This window comes from Sus scrofa, chromosome 1 (genome assembly GCF_000003025.6).
Source record: "Sus scrofa isolate TJ Tabasco breed Duroc chromosome 1, Sscrofa11.1, whole genome shotgun sequence".
Lineage (NCBI taxonomy): Eukaryota > Metazoa > Chordata > Mammalia > Artiodactyla > Suidae > Sus > Sus scrofa.
In genome coordinates, this window is record NC_010443.5 from 240,279,408 (window position 1) to 240,302,238 (window position 22,831).

Genomic DNA, 22,831 nt, shown 5'->3' on the forward strand with positions numbered 1-22,831 from the left:
TTGCATGGCCCTTACCCGCCTCGTAGACTCAGATCTCACGGGTAATCATTGACACCCTTGGTCTTCCTTAAGCCTCTCATTTGAATTATTACGCTGTCTGCCTGCATGGAATTTTCTTCTTAGTTTTTGTATTTTCTTCAAATTTCATGCTATTTTTAGTTTAAAGTACAGGGTATGCTTGGACCCGAGTATCTTCTAAACTGCGAACTTCAACACCTTTAAAAATAACACTTACTGAAGTAAAAATGAGTTGTTCCTACTCATTATTCAGCAGCTCCAAAAACTTTATAGAGTCATTGATTTTGGTATGAAAGTATTTCTTTCAACATTTTCTACCCAGAGTGTTTTTCCAGGATCTCGCAGGTGCCAGCATGATCTAAGGAGCTGCTTATACAATGTGCCCCTAATGATTTTCCATTTTTGGACAAATCAATAGATCCTTCTGGTAGTGTTGGCTCTGATTGAGATTAAATAATGGATACAAACTATATATATATATGTATAGATATATATGTATTTACTTTACTATGAAGTCCATTCTTTAAATGAGAGTGAAGGTGGGTGGAGAATTTAAAAATCTGAGATGAGTGTAGACAGAAGAGAACCATGGGCACTGCTGTACTGGATTCTGGCCGGTGGTTAGAACAGAGAGATGGATGATGCCATGTTCACTGGAGCTGTCATCACCTGATCCCTGGCAACGCTTTCACTGATGAGAATGGTGCGCTCTGGAAATCCTTTGACATATACCATGTTACCTGTTCTCTCACAGCCCTACGAGATACGCAGGCCAGGGGTTAGTCATCTCTAGCAGGGACACGGGGAGGCCTGAGCACTTGAGCACCCTGCTATGGTCCTCCTCCCAGTTACGGCAGCACAAGCTGCCAGGCGCCATGCTAGCCATGTTGCACCACCTGCCAACCAGTCCTGATTATTTTCACCACCACTACACAGATGAAGAAACAGTCGCTCAGAGAACACAAGCTCAAGGTCACACAGCTGATAAAAGGCAAAAACTGGGGTTTGGACCAGTCTTTCTAGTCTTCAGTACCTGTTTCCCCAAATCTATGTGAGAGGTCATTGCTCTAATCTGGGCTGACAGGAGCGTCAATGAGACTAAGAAACAAACTCCAGGTTAGAGGGGCGTGGGATGACATGCTGGCCTTGTCTGAAAGGCAATGCCTGCAGCTGGCACTCTAAAAGTCGGGACTCCATCCTTACACAGACCACTGTGTGATGTGCTTGCAAAGCACCCTTACCTCATTGGATTCCCACAATTCCTTAGAGAGTCATGCAGTAGAGGGCTGGCTATCCTCATTTAACAGATAAGTGAAGCTCAGAGACATTAAGTGATTTGCTCAAAATCACACAGCAAAGGCCAGAAAACAATCTGGGTTCTTTCTGCCAACGTCATTGGATGGCATGATCAAAGGAGATGGGCTTGGGGGCTGAAATGAGCAGACTAAGACACTGACCTTTCCTGAGATAGTCTTGATCTGTTTGGAGCTCAGAGGCTCGAAGTCCACGCCAATGTAGCCCTCCATGGCAGCAAGCAGATTCTTCCGGAGACAACGGGATGAGTTGGCTTCTGTGTGCACCTGCTCCCACCAGGAAGGCTCATACCAGCCTGGGATGATCCACTGGTATTTGCTACCATACATATTCTCCTCGTATGCCTGCAACAGATGGAATGACCATGAAGGCACCAAGAGACAAATATTTGTTCAAAGCTCTGTGCCCCATGGGGGAGGTGGAGGGGACTCAGGCTTTCTCTTACTAGAGGGCTGGTTAATTTTTCTGTTACGTGTTTGATCTCCTCCCCATTACCTCTCAAAACATCCAAGGTAGTTTATTGGAAACATGTATACTAAAATAATGAAACACTGAATAAAAATGAAAACATAAGGGCCTGGAGTTCCCTCGAGGTGCAGTGGGTTAAAGATCTGGCATTGCCACCACAGCAGCTTGGGTCACTGCTGTGGTACCGCTTTGATCCCTGGTCCAGGAACTTTTACATGCTGCAGGTATGGCCAAAAAATCCCTCCCCGAAACCAAAAAACATAAGGGCCTGGGAAAATATAAGTTGTAATATGTTTACGGGAGGTAAAAGGAACAGAATAAGTTCATCAAAGGTTCCAATACTATAGGTAATAATCTGTATGTTTCACCATGAACTTCCCGGCAGCCCAAGAGAAAAGGGCAACAATATTAGTTGCATAACTCTCATTTTCAGTAAGGAGAAAATATACCAGTTCTTCAGGGAAATAAAATGTTTTCTAGGCTTTAATCCTTAAAAAAATGGTTCGTATGTGCTGTGGGCATGGCCAAATTAAAAAAAAAAGACTCATATGGAGGACACTGTCGAATTAGCTATCATGGTATCAACAGCATCCCTACAACAAACAGATTTCATAAGGTTATTTTTGTATAGATCGTTACTAAAAGCTGAGATTATAACTTTAAAATGCAACCCAGGGGGAGCAATTTTACAAGGGGCCAAGAAAATTTAATGTAAGCATGCAACTTATATAAGATGCCACTTGGCAAAATGAACATCTCCATCTTTACCCAATGCACGGTGTATATAATCCAGATCCTAAAAAAACTCCCTTATAACTACATGCTTTGCATGCATCATATTTGATTGTCTTTCATGTTCACCCTCTGAGATGGTCTGGGAAGAATTTATTATCCTCATTTTAGAGATGAGGAAACTGAAAACCAGAGAGAGAAAGCCACTTTTCCAAAGTCACACAGCCAGGGAGAAGAATCAGCCTGGAACCTAGGTCTCCCACTCTTAGGCTGCAAAGCCACACCACCTGCCTCCCACTTAAGCAGAAAGTTGTCAGACTGTTTCAGTGCACCCCTACCTGGCTTTAATTCTTACTGTGATAATTTCATATTAGAAAAAGCATGCTTTTCAATAGCTTAGATGTACCCAGTCAATCCCACTTTTTGAGAATGTCACAATCTATCAAAGTTGGGTCCAGAATGGAGTTTCTAAGTAGAGCTTATGTTCCTATTAGTAATCAAAATGCCCAGAAGTGGCTACAGAGAGCAGTGGTGTATGCAAATGCTCTCTGGGCACTGTAGAAATACATACATTTTAAAATGTGAACCTTGGGAATTCCTGTTGTGGCTCAGTGGTTAATGAACCCGACTAGTATCCATGAGGATGCAGGTTCGATCCCTGGCCTTGCTCAGTGGGTTAAGGATACAGCGTTGCCATGAGCTGTGGTGTAGATCACAGACCTGGCTCAGCTCCTGTGTTGCTGTGGCTGTGGTGTAGGTCGGCAGCTACAGCTTCGATTTGACCCCTCACCTGGGAACCTCTATATGCTGTGGGTGCAGCCCTAAAAAGACTAAATGAGTAAATTTAAAAAATGTGAACCTGGAGTTCCCGTCGTGGCTCAGTGGTTAACGAATCCGACTAGGAACCATGAGGTTGCGGGTTCGGTCCCTGCCCTTGCTCAGTGGGTTAACTATCCGGCGTTGCCGTGAGCTGTGGGGTAGGTTGCAGACTCGGCTCAGATCCTGCGTTGCTCTGGCTCTGGCATAGGCTGGTGGCTACAGCTCCGATTGGACCCCTAGCCTGGGAACCTCCATATGCCACGGGAGCGGCCCAAGAAATAGCAAAAAAAGACAAAAAAAAAAAAATGTGAACCTAAATAATCCAAGAACTCATTCCTAGGGAGCCACATACGTCAGAAGGACACGATGGGAAACAACTCATGTCACACCCCTTTATGTTCCTTGCTCAGAACAAAGAGAGCACAGAAGTCAGAAGAGTGTGTGAGAGGAGCCTGCAGGATTGCTCTGGACGCGGAGAGGTTCTGGCTGCCTTCTACTTAGGCTCTAGGACACCAAGCCACGGTCTGCCCAGAAAGGGTGGGCCAGAGCCCCTAATGCTTCTGTACATTAGAGAATAGTTACTGTCAAGTCTAAGAGTTGGAGGAGTGTCCCCTTCATTCCTGCATCTGGGGAGGTAACTCTTCTAAAACTCAGTAGCTGAAAAAGCCCAGCCTGTACCATGGAGCATCTCATCAGAGTAAATGTGAATTAGAGTATTTGTTCTAGAGTTCCCGTCATGGCTCAGTGATTATCAAGTCTAACTAGGAACCATGAGGTTGTGGGTTTGATCCCTGGCCCTGCTCAGTGGGTTAAGGATCCGGCATTGCCGTGAGCTGTGGTGTAGGTCGAAGATGCGGCTCAGATCTAGTGTTGCTGTGGCTGTGGTGCAGGCCGGCAGCTGCAACTCAGACTAGACCCCTAGCCTGGGAACCTCCATATGCTGCCGGTGCGGCCCTAGAAAAGACAAAAAAAGAAAAAAAAAAGAATATTTGTTCCTTAACCTAAGCTCAGATTCCATCTTCATGGCCTCTGTCCATTGTTTCAGTGAAACTTCCAAAATAAACTGAAAGTTTTTTTGTTTGCTTGTTTGTTTTGCTTTTTTTAGGCGCATATCTGTGGGATATGGAGGTTTCCGGGCTAGGGGTCAAATCAGAGCTACAGCTGCCGGCCTATACCACAGCCACAGCAACGCAGGATCCGAGCCGAATCTGTGACCTACACCACAGCTCACAGCAATATCAGATCCTTAACCCACTGAGTGAGGCCAGGAATAGAACCTACAACCTCACAGTTCCTAGTCAGATTCATTTCTACTGCCCCCCTATGGGAACTCCCAAAATAAACTGAAAGTTTAATTAAAAAAAGCCCTTCAACTATCTCAAGGCAATGACTACACTGCCTCTTCTCTAGACCTCCAATGATATAGGATTTTCACCTCCCTCATTCTAGACACTGTACCGCTCATAATACATCCTCAGATCATAGTCATTTTTCCAGCAACTATATTACAATGTTGCCCTGATCAAAACTCTTGTAGAAAACACAGAGAATCCTCCTATTATAACTACAGAACAAAATCCCAGTTCAACAAAGAAGGCAGTCTGCTGGGCTTTCCTCTAATAAATGGGGTTTAGCTCATGGAAAGCTTTTTTTTTTTTTTTTTTTTTTTTTTTTAGGAAAAGATAATCCCAAATCCTGGGTTGGGACTAGACTTTTGAACAAAAGGGTCATCTCAATGATTCCAGGTTATTTAATCAATGGCAGAATGTTTGAGGACTCACAGCTCCCATCTTTCACTGACATGGAGGAGGAACTCACATATACTGAACCCCTATTATGAGCTTGGCCATTTACATACATTATTTCATTCTCACAACAACCCTTTGAGGTGTGTGCTATTATTTCTATTTTATAGTTGAAGAAATTGAGGTTCAGAGATTGAGGAATTCGCACAAACACATTCAGCTAAGTTAAGGTGACCAGATTTAAAGTCCGTTTTTTTTTGTTTGTTTGTTTCCCTCTTTTCTTAGCAAAACAAAGTGAAACTTCTGGGAAGCTTTTTCAATCTTAAAAGGTTGAGGCAAGAGATGAACAATTGCTAAGAATGTTTGGTAAGTAAGAGTCAATAGATACAAAGTGAGGACATGAGGCAGATCAGACACAAAGACAGATTTGTCTTACTCTCTGAGACCAAAGACCATGTGATAATTTAAAGACAGCACAGAACAGAAAGTCAGAAGCCTTCTAGGGAAGTGCAGTACCAGCTGTTTGACCTGTCATTGTCCTGTTAGTAGCTGTTCCTTGTGACTCATTTTCCAGAAAACAGAAGCTCAGTCCATTTGAATGGCAACATATTTTGTTTAGAGTATTAGTCAATTTTGAAGATAAAAATTTTTCTACTGATCTTCTGGGAAGAAAAAAGATTGTAGTCAAGCAGCACTAGATTCTTTGCCACATACCAGCTGGGTAAGTCTGGCACACAACTCCCTGGGCCTTTCTTCTCATCTATAGCCTGTGGAAAGCAAAGCCATCTATCTATCTCACTGGGTTGGTGTATGAATTATTATTATTACTATTTTTAATGATTTTTATTTTTTTCTATTATAGCTGGTTTACAGTGTTCTATCAATTGGTGTACGAATTAAATGAAATAATATAATGAGATAATAATCCATGCCTGGCCTACACCACATGCAGGGACATCTTAGCTGCTTCATTTCACTCCTTTCTCCTTCCAGTAACACATGGATTCACTTGAACATCAGCCACTGTTATGGGCCATGTTCTGTGAGGTTCTTGGGCATGAGACCAAACACCAAATGGCCCTAGACTGTTGCTCTTGGAATTTCTGATCCACTTTTGATGGCTTTGTCTCCTTTCTAGCTGTCTGGTCTCGGCTGTCACTTTCACTGTCATTAGATGCCTCTCCTTGCTCTCCATTTGCTGTTTCCAAACTGCTATGGAAAGCAGGGAGCCTGGATTATTAAACATACGTGTAGAGCAAAAGCCCACAGGCTTTGAGTGAGAGTCTAAAGGGCTCTCCTTCAAGGAAGGTAGACTGGGCTTAAATATAGCATCCTCTGTCTAAAGCAAATGCAGACAAACCTCTGGGCCTCCATTTCGGTATTCCTATGTTCTGAAGAGCTGAGATGGCTGGACAAGTGACCTCTAAATAGCTGCCGGTATGCTTGTCTGTCTGTCTCCTTTGCCAGATGGGCAGTTCCTGGAGGGTGGTGTCTGCTCTTTCCAGAATCCCCAGGGCTGAGCACAGTGCCAAGGGTACACAGGACACCGAATAAATGGTTGTAGAGTGACTGAATGAACAAATTTCCAGTCTACTTGATTACCCTGTTGTTGTTTTTTTTTTTTTTTCTTCTACCTCTGGTAGGAACGTGGTCTCAGGACCAGTGGCCACCAAACAGGCCCTGCCAGGTGATGCTGGGCAGTCCAGAGCTCATGTTTTTCAGTCCCATGAACCACCCTGGTTCTCACTAGCTACAGATAGGTAGCCATGATGTAATTTAAAATCCAATTTCCTCTTTTTTTTTTTGTCTTTTTGCCATTTCTTGGGCTGCTCCCGCAGCATATGGAGGTTCCCAGGCTAGGGGTAGAATCAGAGCTATAGCCTCCGGCCTATGCCAGAGCCACAGCAACGCCAGATCCGAGCCGTGTCTGCAGCCTACACCACAGCTCACGGCAATGCCAGATCCTTAACCCACTGAGCAAGGCCAGGGATCGAACCCGCAACCTCGTGGTTTCTAGTCGGATTCGTTAACCGCTGAGCCATGACAGGAACTCCTCCGATTTCCTCTTTTTATTAAGTTTCCTTTAGCCTCCTCACCTCCCCATGCAAGAAGGATGTTTCCCTTTTATAGGCATTTCACAACCATACCAGTCATAAATCCCCACATCAGTAAAGCAGTTAACAGCTGGGATGATGGTCACCCTCAGTGGCCTTGTTTACGCCTCTTGACAAGCCTCTGAGAGAGATCAGGCAGGGGTCATCGCTTCCATTTTAGAAGTGAGGCAGCCGGGAACCCGAGCTGTAAAGAGGCCTGCCTGAGGTCACACAGCTGGCAGAACTAAAACCAGAACCCAGGTCGGCGTGCTTGAGAATTTAGCTTAGACCCCCGAGGAGGGTGGAGAAGACAAAAGCAAGAGGCCATGCTTATCCTTTGCTGGCGCCAAAATGAACATTTTGCCACAGGGCTATAAATAGGCCTTGCATTTGCCAGAGTCTGCTCTCCCATTGGGTGGCAGGTCCAATCTCAAGAATGCAGCAACATGCTGTAAAGTGTGCACCGCAGCATTGGGCTGGCAAAGACTCGGTTGTCGCCATCTGGTTGTGCTGACCCTCACGGGGGCAGAAAAACTTTCTCCCTGGGTCTCTGCTCTGAGCGGCCCCTCCCTCCATCACAAGCCAGAGTCTTGATCCAGCGGGAGGACAGTGAGCAGACCCTCCTCAGGACCTTCTAGACCTGCCAGAAGAATTCTTTCTAACCGGATAAGACAAAGTCCTGGAGGGTAGATTCATCTGAGGGTCTGACACACGGAATAAATCCCCAACCGGAAACTTTGGAGAAATCCCTCGATGAATAAAGCAGCCAGCAAAGACTCTAAGAGAAAGCCCATCTCAAAATACCCAAAGCACAAGAGGAAAGACGAAAGTGGGATGAGAAGGTGGGATGGTGTCCCATGCTGTGTAGACGGCAAGAAGCCTGGGGCTCTGGGTCAGGATGGAGACAGCCATGCCGTCCCTTCTGACACGGAAACCACGCTGGAAATGCCACTCGGAAAATACTCCCAGCACATGCCATGGAAGGAAATCATTGCCATGCCTCGGCTTGGGTTTGACTTAAACTAGAACAGAAGGTCTTTCTGCATTTTGTGCAAAGAGGAGATGTCCAGTGCCCAGTATAGTTTCATTATGGATCATATTTATTAATTTATTTTTCCTCATTTGATCAATAATCACCCACCGTGTGCTGGCTATTCACAAGACCTTGGGGATATAGGAGGGGTCACACTCAGCTTCTTCTCTAAAAAAAAACCCAGCCTCTTAGAGCATTATTTTCCTTTTCCAAATGGGATATTTCTGGACCTTAGATGGTACCATGCAAGGTATTTGAGTTTTGAAGTAAAATGTATTAAATCAATTTGCTCCATTTAAAACAATCTTTCTCATGATCCGCCTTAGATTTCCATATGGAAAGACCCCTCGTTACGCTTAGCTAATACATAGGTGCTTAACAGGATCTTGTAAAGTCCATCAGTTAGTAAACTTGCCAGCTCAGTGGTGGGCCATTCCATCCTCAGAGACCTTACATAAACAAATAAAAAAAGGTCGCTGACATTTGCTGAGAGCTCACTGTACATCAGGCACTATGCAAAGTGTTTTTTTTGCTCGTTTAATTGTCACAACAATCCTATGAGATAGGTATGGGGTTTTTTTTGTTTGTTTGTTTTTGTTTGTTGTTTTGTCTTTTTAGGGCCACACCTGTGGCATGTGGAGGTTCCCAGGTTAGGAGTCTAATCAGAACTGTAGCTGCCAGCCTATGCCAGAGCCACAGCAATGTGGGATCCGAGCCACGTCTGTGACCTACACCACAGCGCACAGCAACACCGGATCCTTAACCCACTGAACGAGGCCAGGGATCGAAACTGCAACCTCATGGTTCCTAGTCAGATTCGTTTCTGCTGAGCTGAGACGGGAACGCCAGATAGGTGTTTTTATTATCCCTACTTTACACATGAGAAAACTGAGGCTCCTAAGGTGTCAGCAAGCCCAAATTCAGTTACTAAGCTGCAGACCAGGAGTTTAAGCCCAAGTAGACTAACCCCTGAGCACTAAGTTTCATCCAGGGTCTCCTGAAAGGTCAGCTGTAGCTTCTCCCTGCTTCACGGTGAAATAACCCTGTGTGACTGTGGTTTCCCAGTCACTGCTCTCTCCTTGCTCCTGGTCTCTTTTCAGTTCCTGCATCTCTCCTGAAGCGGGACACCAGGAGCTGAGCAGAATGCCACAGGTGGGGTTGCTCTGGGTATGGACGTGCAAGCTGAGGTCACCTTGGTTCCCTGGCAGCTGTGCTCATACCAGTTACTCACAGTAACCTTGAGGTCACCTGAGACCCCCAATTCTCTCTTGTTCTAAATGCACAGTACTCCTCAACTATGCCTCTACTACCTTGGAAAGAGGCAGCCCAATTTGTCCTAAGATAACCTTATATTAGGACAATTAGATTGAGTCTTCTTGGATTTAATCAAACATTCCAACTTATCAAGGTTTCATGTACCCCGGCTCTGTCATCCAACATATTTCACAACTTCTAAAATTCCTATAAGCGTACTTGTTATGATCTCATCCAAGTTACTGAAAAAAAAAAAGGTCCAATGGCCTATTGCTAGAGACTACAGGGTAAACTTGCTCTAAGAGGAGGAGCTTACTGGGTAGATAATGTCTCACATAACAAGCTCGCATTTTGTTAACTTCTCTCCTGACCCTGGGGCAGAGGAGGGGGACGCAGGGCGTCAAAAAGGACAGACACAGGTCCCGTGTTAGAGAACTCATATAAGCTCAGGATAGAATATCATGTGAAGAAAAAAGAATTCGGCAGAGAGTCAGGTGAATGGGGATGGAGCCTTGGTTCTGCCATGAACTGTCCCTTGGATAAGGCTCTCCTCATTGTCAGTTTGACCTGGTTACTGAAAAGATTAAATGAGGTAAAATTAAAAAATGTACTTTTTTAAAAAAATTTTTGGTCTTTTTGCCTTTTCTAGGGCTGCTCCCATGGCATATGGAGGTTCCCAGGCTAGGGGTCGAATTGCTGCTGTTGTTGCTGGCCTACGCCAGAGCCACAGCAACGTGGAATTTGAGCCGCATCTGTGACCCACACCATAGCTCCTGGCAATGCCAGATCCTTAACCCACTGAGCAAGGCCAGGGATCGAACCCACAACCTCATGGTTCCTAGTTGGATTCGTTAACCACTGCGCCATGACGGGAACTCCAAAAATGTACTTTTTCACTTATCACACACCAGACAACTGAAGGGATTCAGGGGTAGATACTGAGCAGTTGACATTCGTTCTCAACCTGAGACTCTGCTTACAGGGCAGAGTGTGGTCTGAGGCGTACCTGTCTCGCCCTGGAATCTGGTGTCTCCCTCTGCTCAGCATGCACAGCAATGCTTTAAGCAAGGCTGGGTCAAGGGGACTTAGAACTAACTGGCAATGGTTAGACAGTGGGTTTGGTAAATCAAGGTTCCTGGCTCCTCCTGTGACTGCACTGTTCTGAGTTCTGGGGTTTTTACTCCCTGAAAAGAGGAGAAAGTAGTGAGAGTAACACTTCTGCTTGCAACACCCCAGACTCGGTCCTATGATGCTGCTTGTAGACCAGGCAATGAGAATGAGTCCGAGAAAAAGCTTCCAAAGACACAAACGACATGACCAAAGTGTTACTTACACAACAGAACACTTTTGCTGCCATATTCTGGTCAAACTGGCCAAGGATGATCCGCACGTCGTTGCCCTGTGGACAGAAGGACACAGAGGTGAAGGTGAGTGTATGATCAGCACAGCCCAGAGGGCTGGAGGTCACGGCCAGGGATCATTCACCAGCCCCAGGCTCTCCAGCAGAAGGTCTCCCTGGGGGGTGCAGGCAGGGCAGAAGCTCACCCCCTCCAAGCCCAGCATGGATTTCAGGCCCTCTCTGGGCATTGCTTTCCCTCAGCTCCTGCTGGCAGCCCTCTCTGTCTCATGGGCAAACCCTGGGGCAAGTCTGCAGGGCCGGAGGCTCCAAGGGGCCTCGGAGTCTCCCCTGCCCTCCTCCAACCAGGGCAGTCAAGCGCTGTGGGGCACTGAGACAGCATCCACCCTTTGTCCTCACTCACCATTGGGAACTTCTAAGGTCCCTGGGGACTTGGCAGCAGAAACAAGTTCCCAGGCACCCCCTGCCCCGCCGTATTCTAGACTTTCTTACTTTCCTGGAACCCACAGAGCTTCCCAATTAAGAAGTTTCAGAGTTTCTTCAAGTTCTGAGCTTTGTTCAAATCTCAGCTCCTCGGGTGGCCTCGAGAGGCTCCTTTTCCCATCTTGGCCTCAATTTCCTCATCTGCAAAATGCAGATAATGGTAGTACTTGCTTTAGACAGCTGCTGAGAGGACTAAATGAGATAATCCTCATAAAGTGCTTAACATAGTTCCCGGCACAGAGTAAACACACAGCTAGAATTAGTGTATTTTATAACCTTCTTCCAAACAAGACTTCTCCCTTTATTTCAAAGGAAAATCTATATTCAAAAGCTCTATAAATGGTTATTTATTATCTTATGATCTCAATGCAGTTAATAGGTATATATTGGACTCCAGCTCCTGTGACTCACTTATTCATTCAACAAACATACACTGAGTGTGTCTATCTGAGGCTCCCTCCTGGGTTAGGGACAGGGGTTCTTGGTTGCTTTCTAGGGGATGGGATCCAGGCTGGGCCCTGCCTGCATAAAGAACAGGTGGAAGGAGGATGTATAAGCAGCCTCCAGCAGACCAGCCAGGCCTCAGCCCGTACGCCTGCTCCCCATCCCAATTCTGCCCTCTGCACTGCTTTGCAGGTGGTGCTACCTTCCCGCTATTTATCCCATCCTTTCCAGCAGGCCTCGAGGCCCTTTGATGCATAAAGAAGAGAAACATGCCTTTAAAGATCAGTTTTTAGCATCTTTCAAAATTGGAAAGTGCTGACTGGGAGGCCATTTTACTCATCATGTACTTTAGCAATATAAAAAAGGCTTGGATTCTAAAATCATCCTTCGTTTGCAAGCAAGAATGGAAAGAAGAAGAAAAAAAAAAAACTCGCTCTGAAAGGACTTTAAAAGATCGTTAACAGAGCAGTTGAAGGAAGGCAAGCCTTTGTCATCACCATGTCTGCAATGCTATAAAAAGTTCTAAGCTGCTTCCGTTCTGTGGCCAGGCTCCTGGGCACACTCCAGGGTCTTTCTGCTTGTTTGCTGGATTTTTTTTTTCTTAGCATTGCTTGCTGCTAATGGTATTCATCTACCCACATCCGTAGCCAGCCAGCCAGCCAGCCAGCAAACATTTATGGAGTGTCTACTTTGTGCCAAGGCTTGTGTTGCTCAACATGGCAGCGGAGAAACAGCTTACTGGATTCTGAAGTCAGTGAGACCATCCCAGCTCCAGCACTGACCAGCTACATGACTCTGGGTCTTAATCTCTTGGAGCCAAGGTTTCCTCATCTCTGAAATTGGGATAATACTCTCTACGTTGCCCAGTGGCTGTAGGATTCATGATAATGAAACCCACCCACTGGCTTCCATGATGATCTCTCCTGGCTCCCTCCTTCCCCAGTCATTCTTGCTCAGACCCTGAATCAGCTCCTCATCTTTCTGCCCATCCCTAACGCTGGCATTCCAGACAGTCCTGCCCTCATCACTCTCCCTGGGCAATCTCGTTCATGACCCCAGCCAGGACTCCCCTCTGAGTGCTGTAGACTCAAATCTCATCCTCCAGCCCAGACTTTTCTCCAGCTACCACCCCCACCCCCAACCCCCGGACACCTCCACTTGAATTTTCCCTGGCACCTTAATCTCAACATGTCCCAAGCTGAACTCATCATCATCTCCATCATACTCCCTCCTCCTCCTGTACTGTCCATCCCTGGAATAGTGTCACCAGCCTCCCACTCTCCCAGATCAGAAACTTGGAAGCCATCCTAGGTTCACTCCTTTTCTCATTCTAGCTATCATCGGGGTCTATTCTCTCTGCTCACTAGATCCTGAATCACCCCAATCCCTCCAGCCCCATTGCCCTGCTAGATGAACCACTATAGCCTCTCTGCTGGATCCCTGCCTTTAGTCCTGCCCCATCACCCTAGTTTCCAGAGAGCAGATGAAGGGATCATTCTAAGATTCAAATCGGATTGTGTAAAACCTTTCCATGGCTTCTGGAGCTTTAAAGATCAAACTCTGAGCTCCTTGGAGCATTCCAGATTCTTTACCAAATGATATCTGTTCATTTCTCTAATCACATTTCTCGCTACTCCTCCATAGCAGGGAGAATGAATTATGTGCAGTTCTCTAAAATGGTCTGATATTCATTCATTCATCGATTCATTCATTTTCTCATGCAGTCCCCTTTCTTTCTACATGCTCAACCACCCAGAACGCCATTCCCTCCCACCCCACTCGCTCTGCCTGGAGGGCTGCCACACCCCTTCCTGCCTGAATCAGCTCCTCATCTTTCTGCCCATCCCTAACGCTGGCATTCCAGACAAATGGCTTCTGAGAAGCCATTTCTGTCCCATTAGACTTGGTGGCCATTTGCTTCTCCGTGGGCCCAGGGCACTCTGTGCTTCCCTCCATCATGGCCCGAGTGCATTTGTCTTCCCCGCTGGCCTGAGGGTAAGCTGATGCATCTCTGGGTCTCCAGCTCCCAGCACAGGGCATGACACGTATATCAATAAACAGGTATTAAATGTGTGATTAAGGGAATGAATGTTGTGTGAAGCACAAGCACAATGCCTAGTCCACACTGGTCATTCAACAGCTGATGGTTATTATCATCAACTACATTAATATCCTGCTAACCTAGAACTTCAGCACTGGTTGGGTTCACCATGTCCATTTCTTGAATGAACCAAGGGACACGCATATTCATGGTTGACTGCCTGACCACTTGCTGACAGATAAATAACTAGCTCTGCCACCTGTGGACCATTTAGTGTCTCTGTTGCCATGACAACCAAGTTGCACGACCACACTTGGTTCTGTGCTCCCAGACTGTTAAGAATGGATGGGGCCCAAGGGATGGCTGATCTAGTTAACCCCTTCCCAGAGAGGCAAAAGGCTTTCCCAAATCCAGCAGAGCACCCCAAAATCAGCGCTCTCACCTTGGTGCCCCTGACCATCAGAGGGCCCTGGAGAAAGAGTCTATCCAGGGCCAGACTGTGCCTGCTGCAGGGAGCTATTCATACTTACTCTGATTCTAGATGGTGAGTAAGAGGGGCAAAATGCTGCAAAGCTTGGGAGGGAAGAGGACAAGCCATTGTAGCCGGAGTCTGGATCCCAGGGTGGGAAGAGGACAAAGGGATATGTGACTGTGCCGGATTCGTAGGGGGGCCTTGAGAGCAGCATAAAGAGCTTAGGGTGTTCCTCAAAATGGGATCTGTGTACTCTCAGGGCAGAGGAGTTGTCCTGAGAGTATGAAAAGTGTGGATATACCTGGCTCTTCTTTTTGGAGTAGCAGTTTATTAGAAGATTCAAGGGTAAAGGGGAAGATTTTGGCCTGGGAGAATCTTAAAAAATTTTTAACATACTTGACACTCTCACGAAAGCTCTAGAATCACACTTCTCAATGTTGCATAATTTGTATGTTTTCCTTAAAATCCAGAGAGAGGAAAGAGAGGTTTTGTGTTGGCAGTGGACTCTGCTTCTGGCCAAGTTCCCTCCCCACTCCCTGCCGAGGTATAAGTGTTCATTCCTCTGTGGTTGAAGAGGCTCGGGAGCAGTTAAAGGGGAGCCAGGGGGTAGGGGAGGACAGCCACGACTCTCTCTGAGGATGAGAGTTCAGAACAATGCTCTGATGTTAGAGACCCCGAAACATGCCAGGGGGCAGGGTTTCAAAAATCCCTGCTGGACTCTTGGCTCTGCCGGGGTCTGCCTGGAGTGAAAGTAGATGTCCTGAGGTCAGACAAATGACAGCTTCTTCTTCGAGGGCTAGATCTAAGGTCGTGGACAGTGTATTCCATCCTCTGGAAAACTTCCCTCAGCCAAGGGGAGCTTCCTGGCCCCGGGAGGCCATGCTGTACCCCATGCCCCATAGCTGCCAGTGACTGCCACACACGGGCAGGAAACTCTAGCCCCCTTGTAGAAACGTGGGACCAGCTCTGTGGTACAGACTGTGCTCCAGAGACCCGATGGGGCCAGGCTAAACCAGTCTCCTCAAGAGGCATTCTAGCTCCCGTCTTGCTTTATCCTGCTTCTTTTCTCTTCTCCTGAGTGCACTCTCAATAAATCTTTGAAAAGAATCCTAGACTTTGTTTCTAGGGAGTTCAATCTAAGACACCAGGTCACACAGCTAAGAAGTGGTGGCACTGGCCTGGACCCAAGGTGCCTCTGGCCCCAAAGTATAAGCACTTGACCTCTCACCCCTATATATATTACCTCCCAGCTGAGAAAGCACCTGGCCTGAGCAGCTGGGGCTCAGCCCTCAGTCTGCGGCAACGACTCGGGAAGAAAAGTCCTGTAGATTTTGAGGTGGAAGGACTTGAGAAGCAAATGTTATCCTGAGACATTAAGATAGCTGATGTGCATTTAAAAGAGAAGGAAAGCAGAAGGCAATCCATCCTATTTCCCTAAGGCAGAAGTGTGGGGTCTTGCTAGAAGGCTCTGGTTGACCCTGACACCGACTTCTGGATTATCTGACCCTCCTGCCACCTGTGCATCTGTCTCAGCTCATGTTTAATAGCTGCCTGGTTTTTCATAGACTCACTCTACCCCACCCTATGGGGCTGCTGAAAAATCCAGTGAAACCATGTTCAACATTATAGAAAGGGGTGAGGTGCTACGAGTCCTAAGCTATTATGCAGGCTGGGAGGTGGCCTGACCTGCGAGAGGGGGCGGATGCAGATGATGAAGGAGTCAGAAGCCTAGGTCTGTGCCTGTTCTCCCATTCTGGTTGTGAGACCTGGGTAAGTCTGAGAGGATCAGCCTAGGTGTTTTCCCGAGTCCCTCCATACCCAGAATGAGCATTCTCCTTTATTTAGCTACAATTAGTCTTTCTTAGACATTTTTTTCCTCCCCGGCAATGTCCCTAAAGGCAGGACCTAGTCTTGAGGACGGGAGTGAAAGAGGGGATAGCACTTACGAGCCCACTGGCAAAGCATGACGTTTCTTTAAAGTGTACTGTTTTTCTTAAAAATTCATGTATAGTTAGCATTCCAATAACCTATCTAGTTTATCTTAAGATAAAAGTGATGTTTTTCCTTCCCATGACTCTGAGCAAAACTGGCCTGCTGGGAAGATGCACCACATCTATCCTATGGCTTTGCGTCCCCTTGAGGTGCTTGTATGAACCTCAGGTTCAGGCAGTCAGGCTGGGCTCCTAGCCTGTGCACTGGGGAGTAATGCCCACTAGGACTTTCTCATGGAGCAAAACTAGGAACAATCCCCTCCAAACCTATCTTTGTGGTCTTCCTGGGATGAACTGGAAGATGTCCATGTCCTAATTCCTAGAACCTGTGACTATGCTATGTGACCTGGAGAGGGGGGATTAACACTGCAGAGGGAATTAAGGTTGCTAATCAGTTGACTTATAACATGGGGAAGTCATGGAGTCTGATTTCTGAATGATGGGTTGGTGGCTGCTCCAGAGAAGGCCAATAAAGCCACTGAAGTAAACACAGGGACATGTGTGGAGCCTGTGCTCTTCCCACAGAGCCCAGGGCTTCACTGTGGGCACCAGGAAAATACCTAGTATGGCCTCTGGCCCTCAAGGGGTAGCCTCCCAGCCTGGTCCAGTGACCATTATTACTAAAGGTCCCTGATGGAAACAGGCCTGGAGCAAGCTGAAAGGCCTGGGGTCTTTAATCACACAGAGATGGTTTTATGTCCTGCCTTTCTCTTGGACAAACTTTGATACATATCTGCTAAATCCGCCTGATTAATTCCATTATTCACTTCCTCTATGTTCTTGCTGGTTTTCTCAGTCCAAGACTGAGAGAGATGTTGTGGTTCTCAATACGATTGTGTTTCTGTCAATTCCCCCTTGTATTTTAACAGGCTTTTCTTTATATATTTCAGTGAGATGTAATTTAGAGCAATAATGGTCCACGAGCATGCTATTCTCAGGGCGAATTGTACCCTTATCTATAGAAAATGACTCTCCTTAATCCTGTTTAACCCTTGTATCTTGAATTCTCTTTGCTCTCATGTAAACACTGGATTCTTGCTTCAGTTTGGTTTGTTTGATATACCTCTGCCCGACCTTTCACCTTGGACCTTTCTCTGTCATTTTGCCTGTTGTCAATGTAACTATAGTTAGTTCTTCGAAACACAACCTGAAAAGAGTTTCCATGTGGCTCAGTAGGTTAAGAATATGGCATTGTCACTGCAGTGGCTTGGGTTGCTACTGTGGCGTGGGTTTGATCCCTAGCCTGGGAACTTGCTCATGCCACAAGTGCAGTCAACGCCCCCCCCATCAAACAAACAAACAAACAAACAAAACCACAAACAAAAAGCACAACCTGAAAGCCTTTGCCCCTTAACAGGGAGTTTGATCTTTTTGAATGCATGGTCAGAATGACTATGTTTGATCTGTAGTTTTATTTTATGCTTTCTGGTTTTCACATTTGCTGTTTTCCCATATATGGACTAGATTTTCCCATATATGGACTAGATTTTCTTTGCTTTTATCTTCTGTGTTTCAGGAGCCTCAGTTTCTGTTTGCATTAGGGTGTATTTACCATTAAGCTATTCAAAGCCTTCCTTAACTTCTATTTTTCCAGTTATGAAACTCATAAGCAAAACAGTTTCTTTTGAGTCCCTCTTCTACTTTCAACTTAAGACCTGGAGTTTAGCACCCAATTTCTTTTACTAACTTCTTTGGCTGTCTTAATGGAATTTGGGTTTTTATACTTCAATTACTGTTATTACAGTATCTATTTGCATTATATATGTATACACATTTGCATTCAAAATGAATTCCTGTATCTGCATACATTTTTATAACAACTACTTAGCTCTGTCTCTCTCCCTGGGTTTCAGTGGTCCCTGCTCAGCTACTTCTATCACGACCTCAGCTATAAAGTTTGTGGTCATTCTCGGCAGCTGATGATTTAAGACCTTAAGCATTAACTTCAAGAAGGGCACCTGGCTGGTACATCATGTGAGCCTCAACTGGGGAATGTCTCCCAGGTGCTCCATTGTTTCTGGGACTGAATGTTGCAGGGGAGTGGAGGTGTCCTGGTTTTGTATCTATCTGGCCTACATACTTGTAGCTTTTCCCCTTTATGTTTGTATTTCAAAACTTTTTGCCAAAATGGGTCTGGGTATGATTCTCTTTGCACCAATTCTCTTAGGCAGAAAGGTCAGCTAGTCTGTACATATAGTCTACAAATTTCTCCTTATGAAGCTGTTGACTTTGTAGTTCCAAATTGGCAGTTTTGTATGTTCCAATCTAGTAGATCTCTCTTGAGCCCATTTAAGTTTGTCTCCAGTGTTTCTCTTTTCTTTTTAGGGCTACACCTGTGGCATGTGGAAGTTCCCAGGCTGGTTGAATAGGAGCTGCAGAAGCCAGCCTATGCCTCAGCTGCAGCAGCTCAGGATCCAAGCTACATCTGTGACCTATGCCACAGTTTGCAGCAATACTGGATCCTGAACCCACTGAGGAAGGGATCAAACCCGAATCCTCATGGATACTAGTTGGGTTCTTAATCCACTGAACCACAGTGGGGACTCATGTCTCCTTTTTTTTTTTTTAATTAAAAAAATTATTTATTTATTTATTTTTTTAGGACTGCAGATGTGGCATATAGAAGTTCCCAGGCTAGGTGTTGAATTGGAGCTGCAGCTTCCGGCCTACACCACAGCCACAGCAAAGCCAGAACTGAGCTGCATCTGCAACCTACACTGCAGCTCATGGCAACGCTGGATCCTTAACCTACTGAGCGGGGCCAGGAATTGAACCCACATCCTCATGGATACTAGTTGGGTTCATTACCACTGAGGAATTCATCCTATTTTTTTTAAATAAACTTCTTATTTGAGAATAATTTTAGATTCATGGGAAAAAAATCACAGAGTATAAAGAGTTCCCCAATGTTCCTCACCCATTTTCCCCTATTATTAACGTCTTACGTTAATATCATGCATTTGTTACAATGAATCAATACAATTGATTATTAATTGAAGCTCCTACATTACTCAGATGTCTTTAGTTTTTTTTCTCTACTGTCCTTTTTCTATTCCTGTATCCCATCTGCATACCACATTCTATTTTGTTGTCATGTTTTTGTAGGCTCCTTTTGGCTTAGACAGTCCTTAGCTTTTTTTTTTTTTTTTTTTCAGTTGTATTTCTATATATTCACAATAAGCAAACCAAAAGAAAAAATTCAATTGATTTACAATAGCATCAAAAAGAGTAAAATTCTTAGGATTAATTTAAACTAATGAGCTTAAACATTTTTACACAGAAAACTGCAAAATGGTGCTGAAAGCAATTAAATGACATAAATAAATGAAAAGATATCTCAAGCTGTCTCAAGCTCATGACAGTCCTTAGCTTTGAAGACCTAGACAGTTTTGAGGACTACTGGTCAGGTATTTTGCAGAATGGAAATTCACTTGATTGGAGTTCCTGCTGTGGTGCAACGGGACTGGCAGTGTCTTGGGAGCACTGAGATGCAGCTTTGATCCCCGGCCTGGCACCGTGGGTTAAGGATCCAACATTGCCACAGCTGTGGCTTAGGTTGCAGCTATGGTTTTGATCTGATCCCTGGCCTGGGAACCCCATTTGCTTCGGGGTGACAAAACAAAACAAAACAAAACAAAACAAAAATAAAGAACTCACTTGATAGTTTTCTTGTGATTAGACTGGGCTTATAGATTTTGGGGAGGAAGACCACGTCATATCAAGGGTACATACTTTCAACATTCATTTATGTCGATTTATCACTGTTGATGCTGGCCTGGGTCACCTGGCTGAGGCAGTGGTTCTCAGGTTCTTCCACTATGAAATAACTCTCCTCCTGCCCCCTCTTCATCCTGTGCTCTTTGGAAGGAAGTCACTTAACAAGTGGGTAGTTCTGCTTCACCTCCTTGAGCCTGAAAGAACTGCATAAACTATTTGGCCTTTTTTGGCATAGGAGATTTTTTCTATTCTCTCCCATTTACTTATTTAATCGGTATGGACTCATGGATGTTTGTTTTATACTTGGGGTTATAAGCCAATACTACTTTATTTCATTGCTCAGATATCCCAGCTTTGATCCCGGGGAGCTCTTTCAACAGCTGCTGTACTCTTCTGACACACTTTCATTAGTGTGTGGTGTGGATGTTGTTTTCAGCGTGTTCTTAACTTCCTGGTATGACAGGACCATCCTGTATATTTCCTGTCCCAGTTCTAGAGTCAGCTGGTTCTCCGAGGAGCCTTGGGTCCTTCTTGTGGCGAACTGTACTAGGAACCAAGATCTGGGTGATAGGGATGCTTGTTGATACTGGGACCCCCCCACACACACTTTTTGGGTTCTGTTTCATTTGTTCTGGTTTTCCCTTAGGATCTCCCTTCTCCAGTGTCTATAACTTATCTTTCCTCTCACTAGAGGGATCTCTTGGCCATTTCCTCTGCATTCTGGAAAAGCATTGCAAGTTCGTCCTCCATATTATTGGCATTTGTTTTCCCTGGCATTAACTCTGCTCTTTACTATCTCCAATGCAGATTTTAATTCTGCTGGTTGCTATTTAGTTTTCTTTCTTGTCCGCCAGACCTCCTTCTCTATCTAATCCCACAGCAAACCAGAGATGTGTGTTTCCTCTGAGCTTTCCAGAAGTTACTTTTCTTTGTTCCTGGGTATTTCATCCTCATGTTCTCTGTTACTTTGTCTGTTCAGACTTGGTATTTGATGTATACACACTCAGCAAATTTGTTGAGCAAATTAGGCTTAATTCCAGGTGATGAGGAATAAAACAGTGACCAAGACAGATAGAAACTGCTGCCTCCTAGAGTTTACAACCTAGTGGGAGGAGACAGATGACAAAACAACTACGTAAAATGAATACGAGGTCAGATATATTGTGGGTTGAGCTGTATCTCCCAAAGATATGTTGAAATCCTAACCCCCCAATACCTCAGAATGTGATCTCACTTGAAAACAGGGTCTTTACAGATGAAATCAGTTAAGATGAGGTCATATTGGAGTGGAAGAGGCTCTCAATTCCACATGCCTAGTCTCCTAATAAGAAGATGATGTGAAGAGAGGTGGGGGAAAAGTTAGCTGAGGCAAAGACGGGAGTTACACAGATGCATGTCAAGGAACATCAATGACTGCTAGTGACATTAGAAACCAAGAGAAAGGTGTGGAGGAGTCCCCACGCCTTCTAGAGCATGGCCTTGGCAACACCTTGACCTTGGACGTCTAGCTCCCAGAATGTGAGAGAATAAACTTCTGTTGTTTTAAGCCACATAGTTTGTGGTACTTGGTTACGGCAGACCCCAGAAACATACAGATGTCCATCAGTGTAACAGAGAAAATTAGCAGAAAGGGGGAGTGGGAGTGGGAGAGGCAGGAGTTTAAATTTTGAATAAAACATTCAGGGAAGGCCTCTGGGAAAATGGCACAACTGAGCAAAGACTAGAAGCTGGTTTGAGAAGAAGCGATGCAGGTTCCAGGGGAAGAGCGCCAACAGAGTGAGCATGATGTCTTGGGCTCTGCTCTCCTGGGCTGATGTGATGCTGGAACCCTTTTTCAGAACTGCAGCTGTGCATGACGTTACAGAAGCTGGACAATGATATTGCCCAGATTCAGGTTTGAATTCCAACCCATCGCTTTCCAGTTGGGTGACTTGGGGTAAGCTCCTTAACCTCTTGAAGTTGCCTGTCTGTGAAACGGGGATACAAAAAATTCCCTCTGTCCCAGGACTTTGGGCAAGTGAAGGTCAGGGGCTCTGCCTGGGGGCCCGGCCCTTGCTCAACACACCAGAAAGGCCCCTGCTAATTTCATCAGTGTCCATATCACTCCTACTTCCACTGGAATTGGTTGGCTGATGAGCACAGCACCCAGTTTCATCTCCAGTTTCTTACAGACTTTCAGCTAGTGCTTCTGCTCCATACACAAAGGCTCTTTAAACTTTAAAACGCATAGAACTCCCCTGGGCCTCTGAGGTGGAGGAAGCTATTTCGAGTGCCCACCCTGGGGAGACACTGCATGGAGCAGGAGAATGTCAGTATAGCACCAGGGCCCTGTCCACCCCAGCCCCACCCCAGGTGCTCCTTGCAGGGTGGGCACTCTACCCTCTGGGTCCTCCAAGCCCTGCACAGCCCAACTTAACCCTCCAACCACAGAGCCTGTGGGGGAAGAGCTGGGCAGATCTAGCCCAAGACACCTGGGTGCCAGTAGGCCCTCCCTAGCTTCCATTTCCTTATCTTTTGTTTTTTGTTTTTTGTTTTTCATTTTTTTTATTACTCAAATGAATTTATCACATCTGTAGTTGTATAATGATCATAACAATCTGATTTCACAAGATTTCCATCCCACAGCCCAAGCATATCCCCCCACCCCCCAAACTGTCTCCTCCAGAGACCATAAGTTTTTTAATGTCTGTGAGTCAGCATCTGTTCTGCAAAGAAGTTCCGTCTGTCCTTTTTTCAGATTCCACATGTCAGTGAAAGCATTTGATGTTGGTGTCTCATTGTATGGCTGACTTCACTTAGCATGATAGTTTCTAGGTCCATCCATGTTGCTAAAAATGCTGGTGTCTCGTT

The 22,831-nt window shown here is 45.5% G+C and overlaps 1 protein-coding gene across 1 annotated transcript in view; it reads right to left on the reverse strand.

Annotated features, from left to right (window-relative positions):
• The window catches only part of GABBR2 (gamma-aminobutyric acid type B receptor subunit 2), a 388,449-nt gene that overhangs the window by 171,939 nt on the left and 193,679 nt on the right, over positions 1-22,831 (reverse strand). Inside the window, exons 5-6 of the mRNA XM_021066509.1 lie at positions 10,810-10,875; positions 1,476-1,676 (exon numbers count right to left, since the gene is read on the reverse strand). Coding sequence (XP_020922168.1) covers positions 1,476-1,676; positions 10,810-10,875 — 267 coding nt within the window. The remainder of the gene's footprint in view (positions 1-1,475; positions 1,677-10,809; positions 10,876-22,831) is intronic.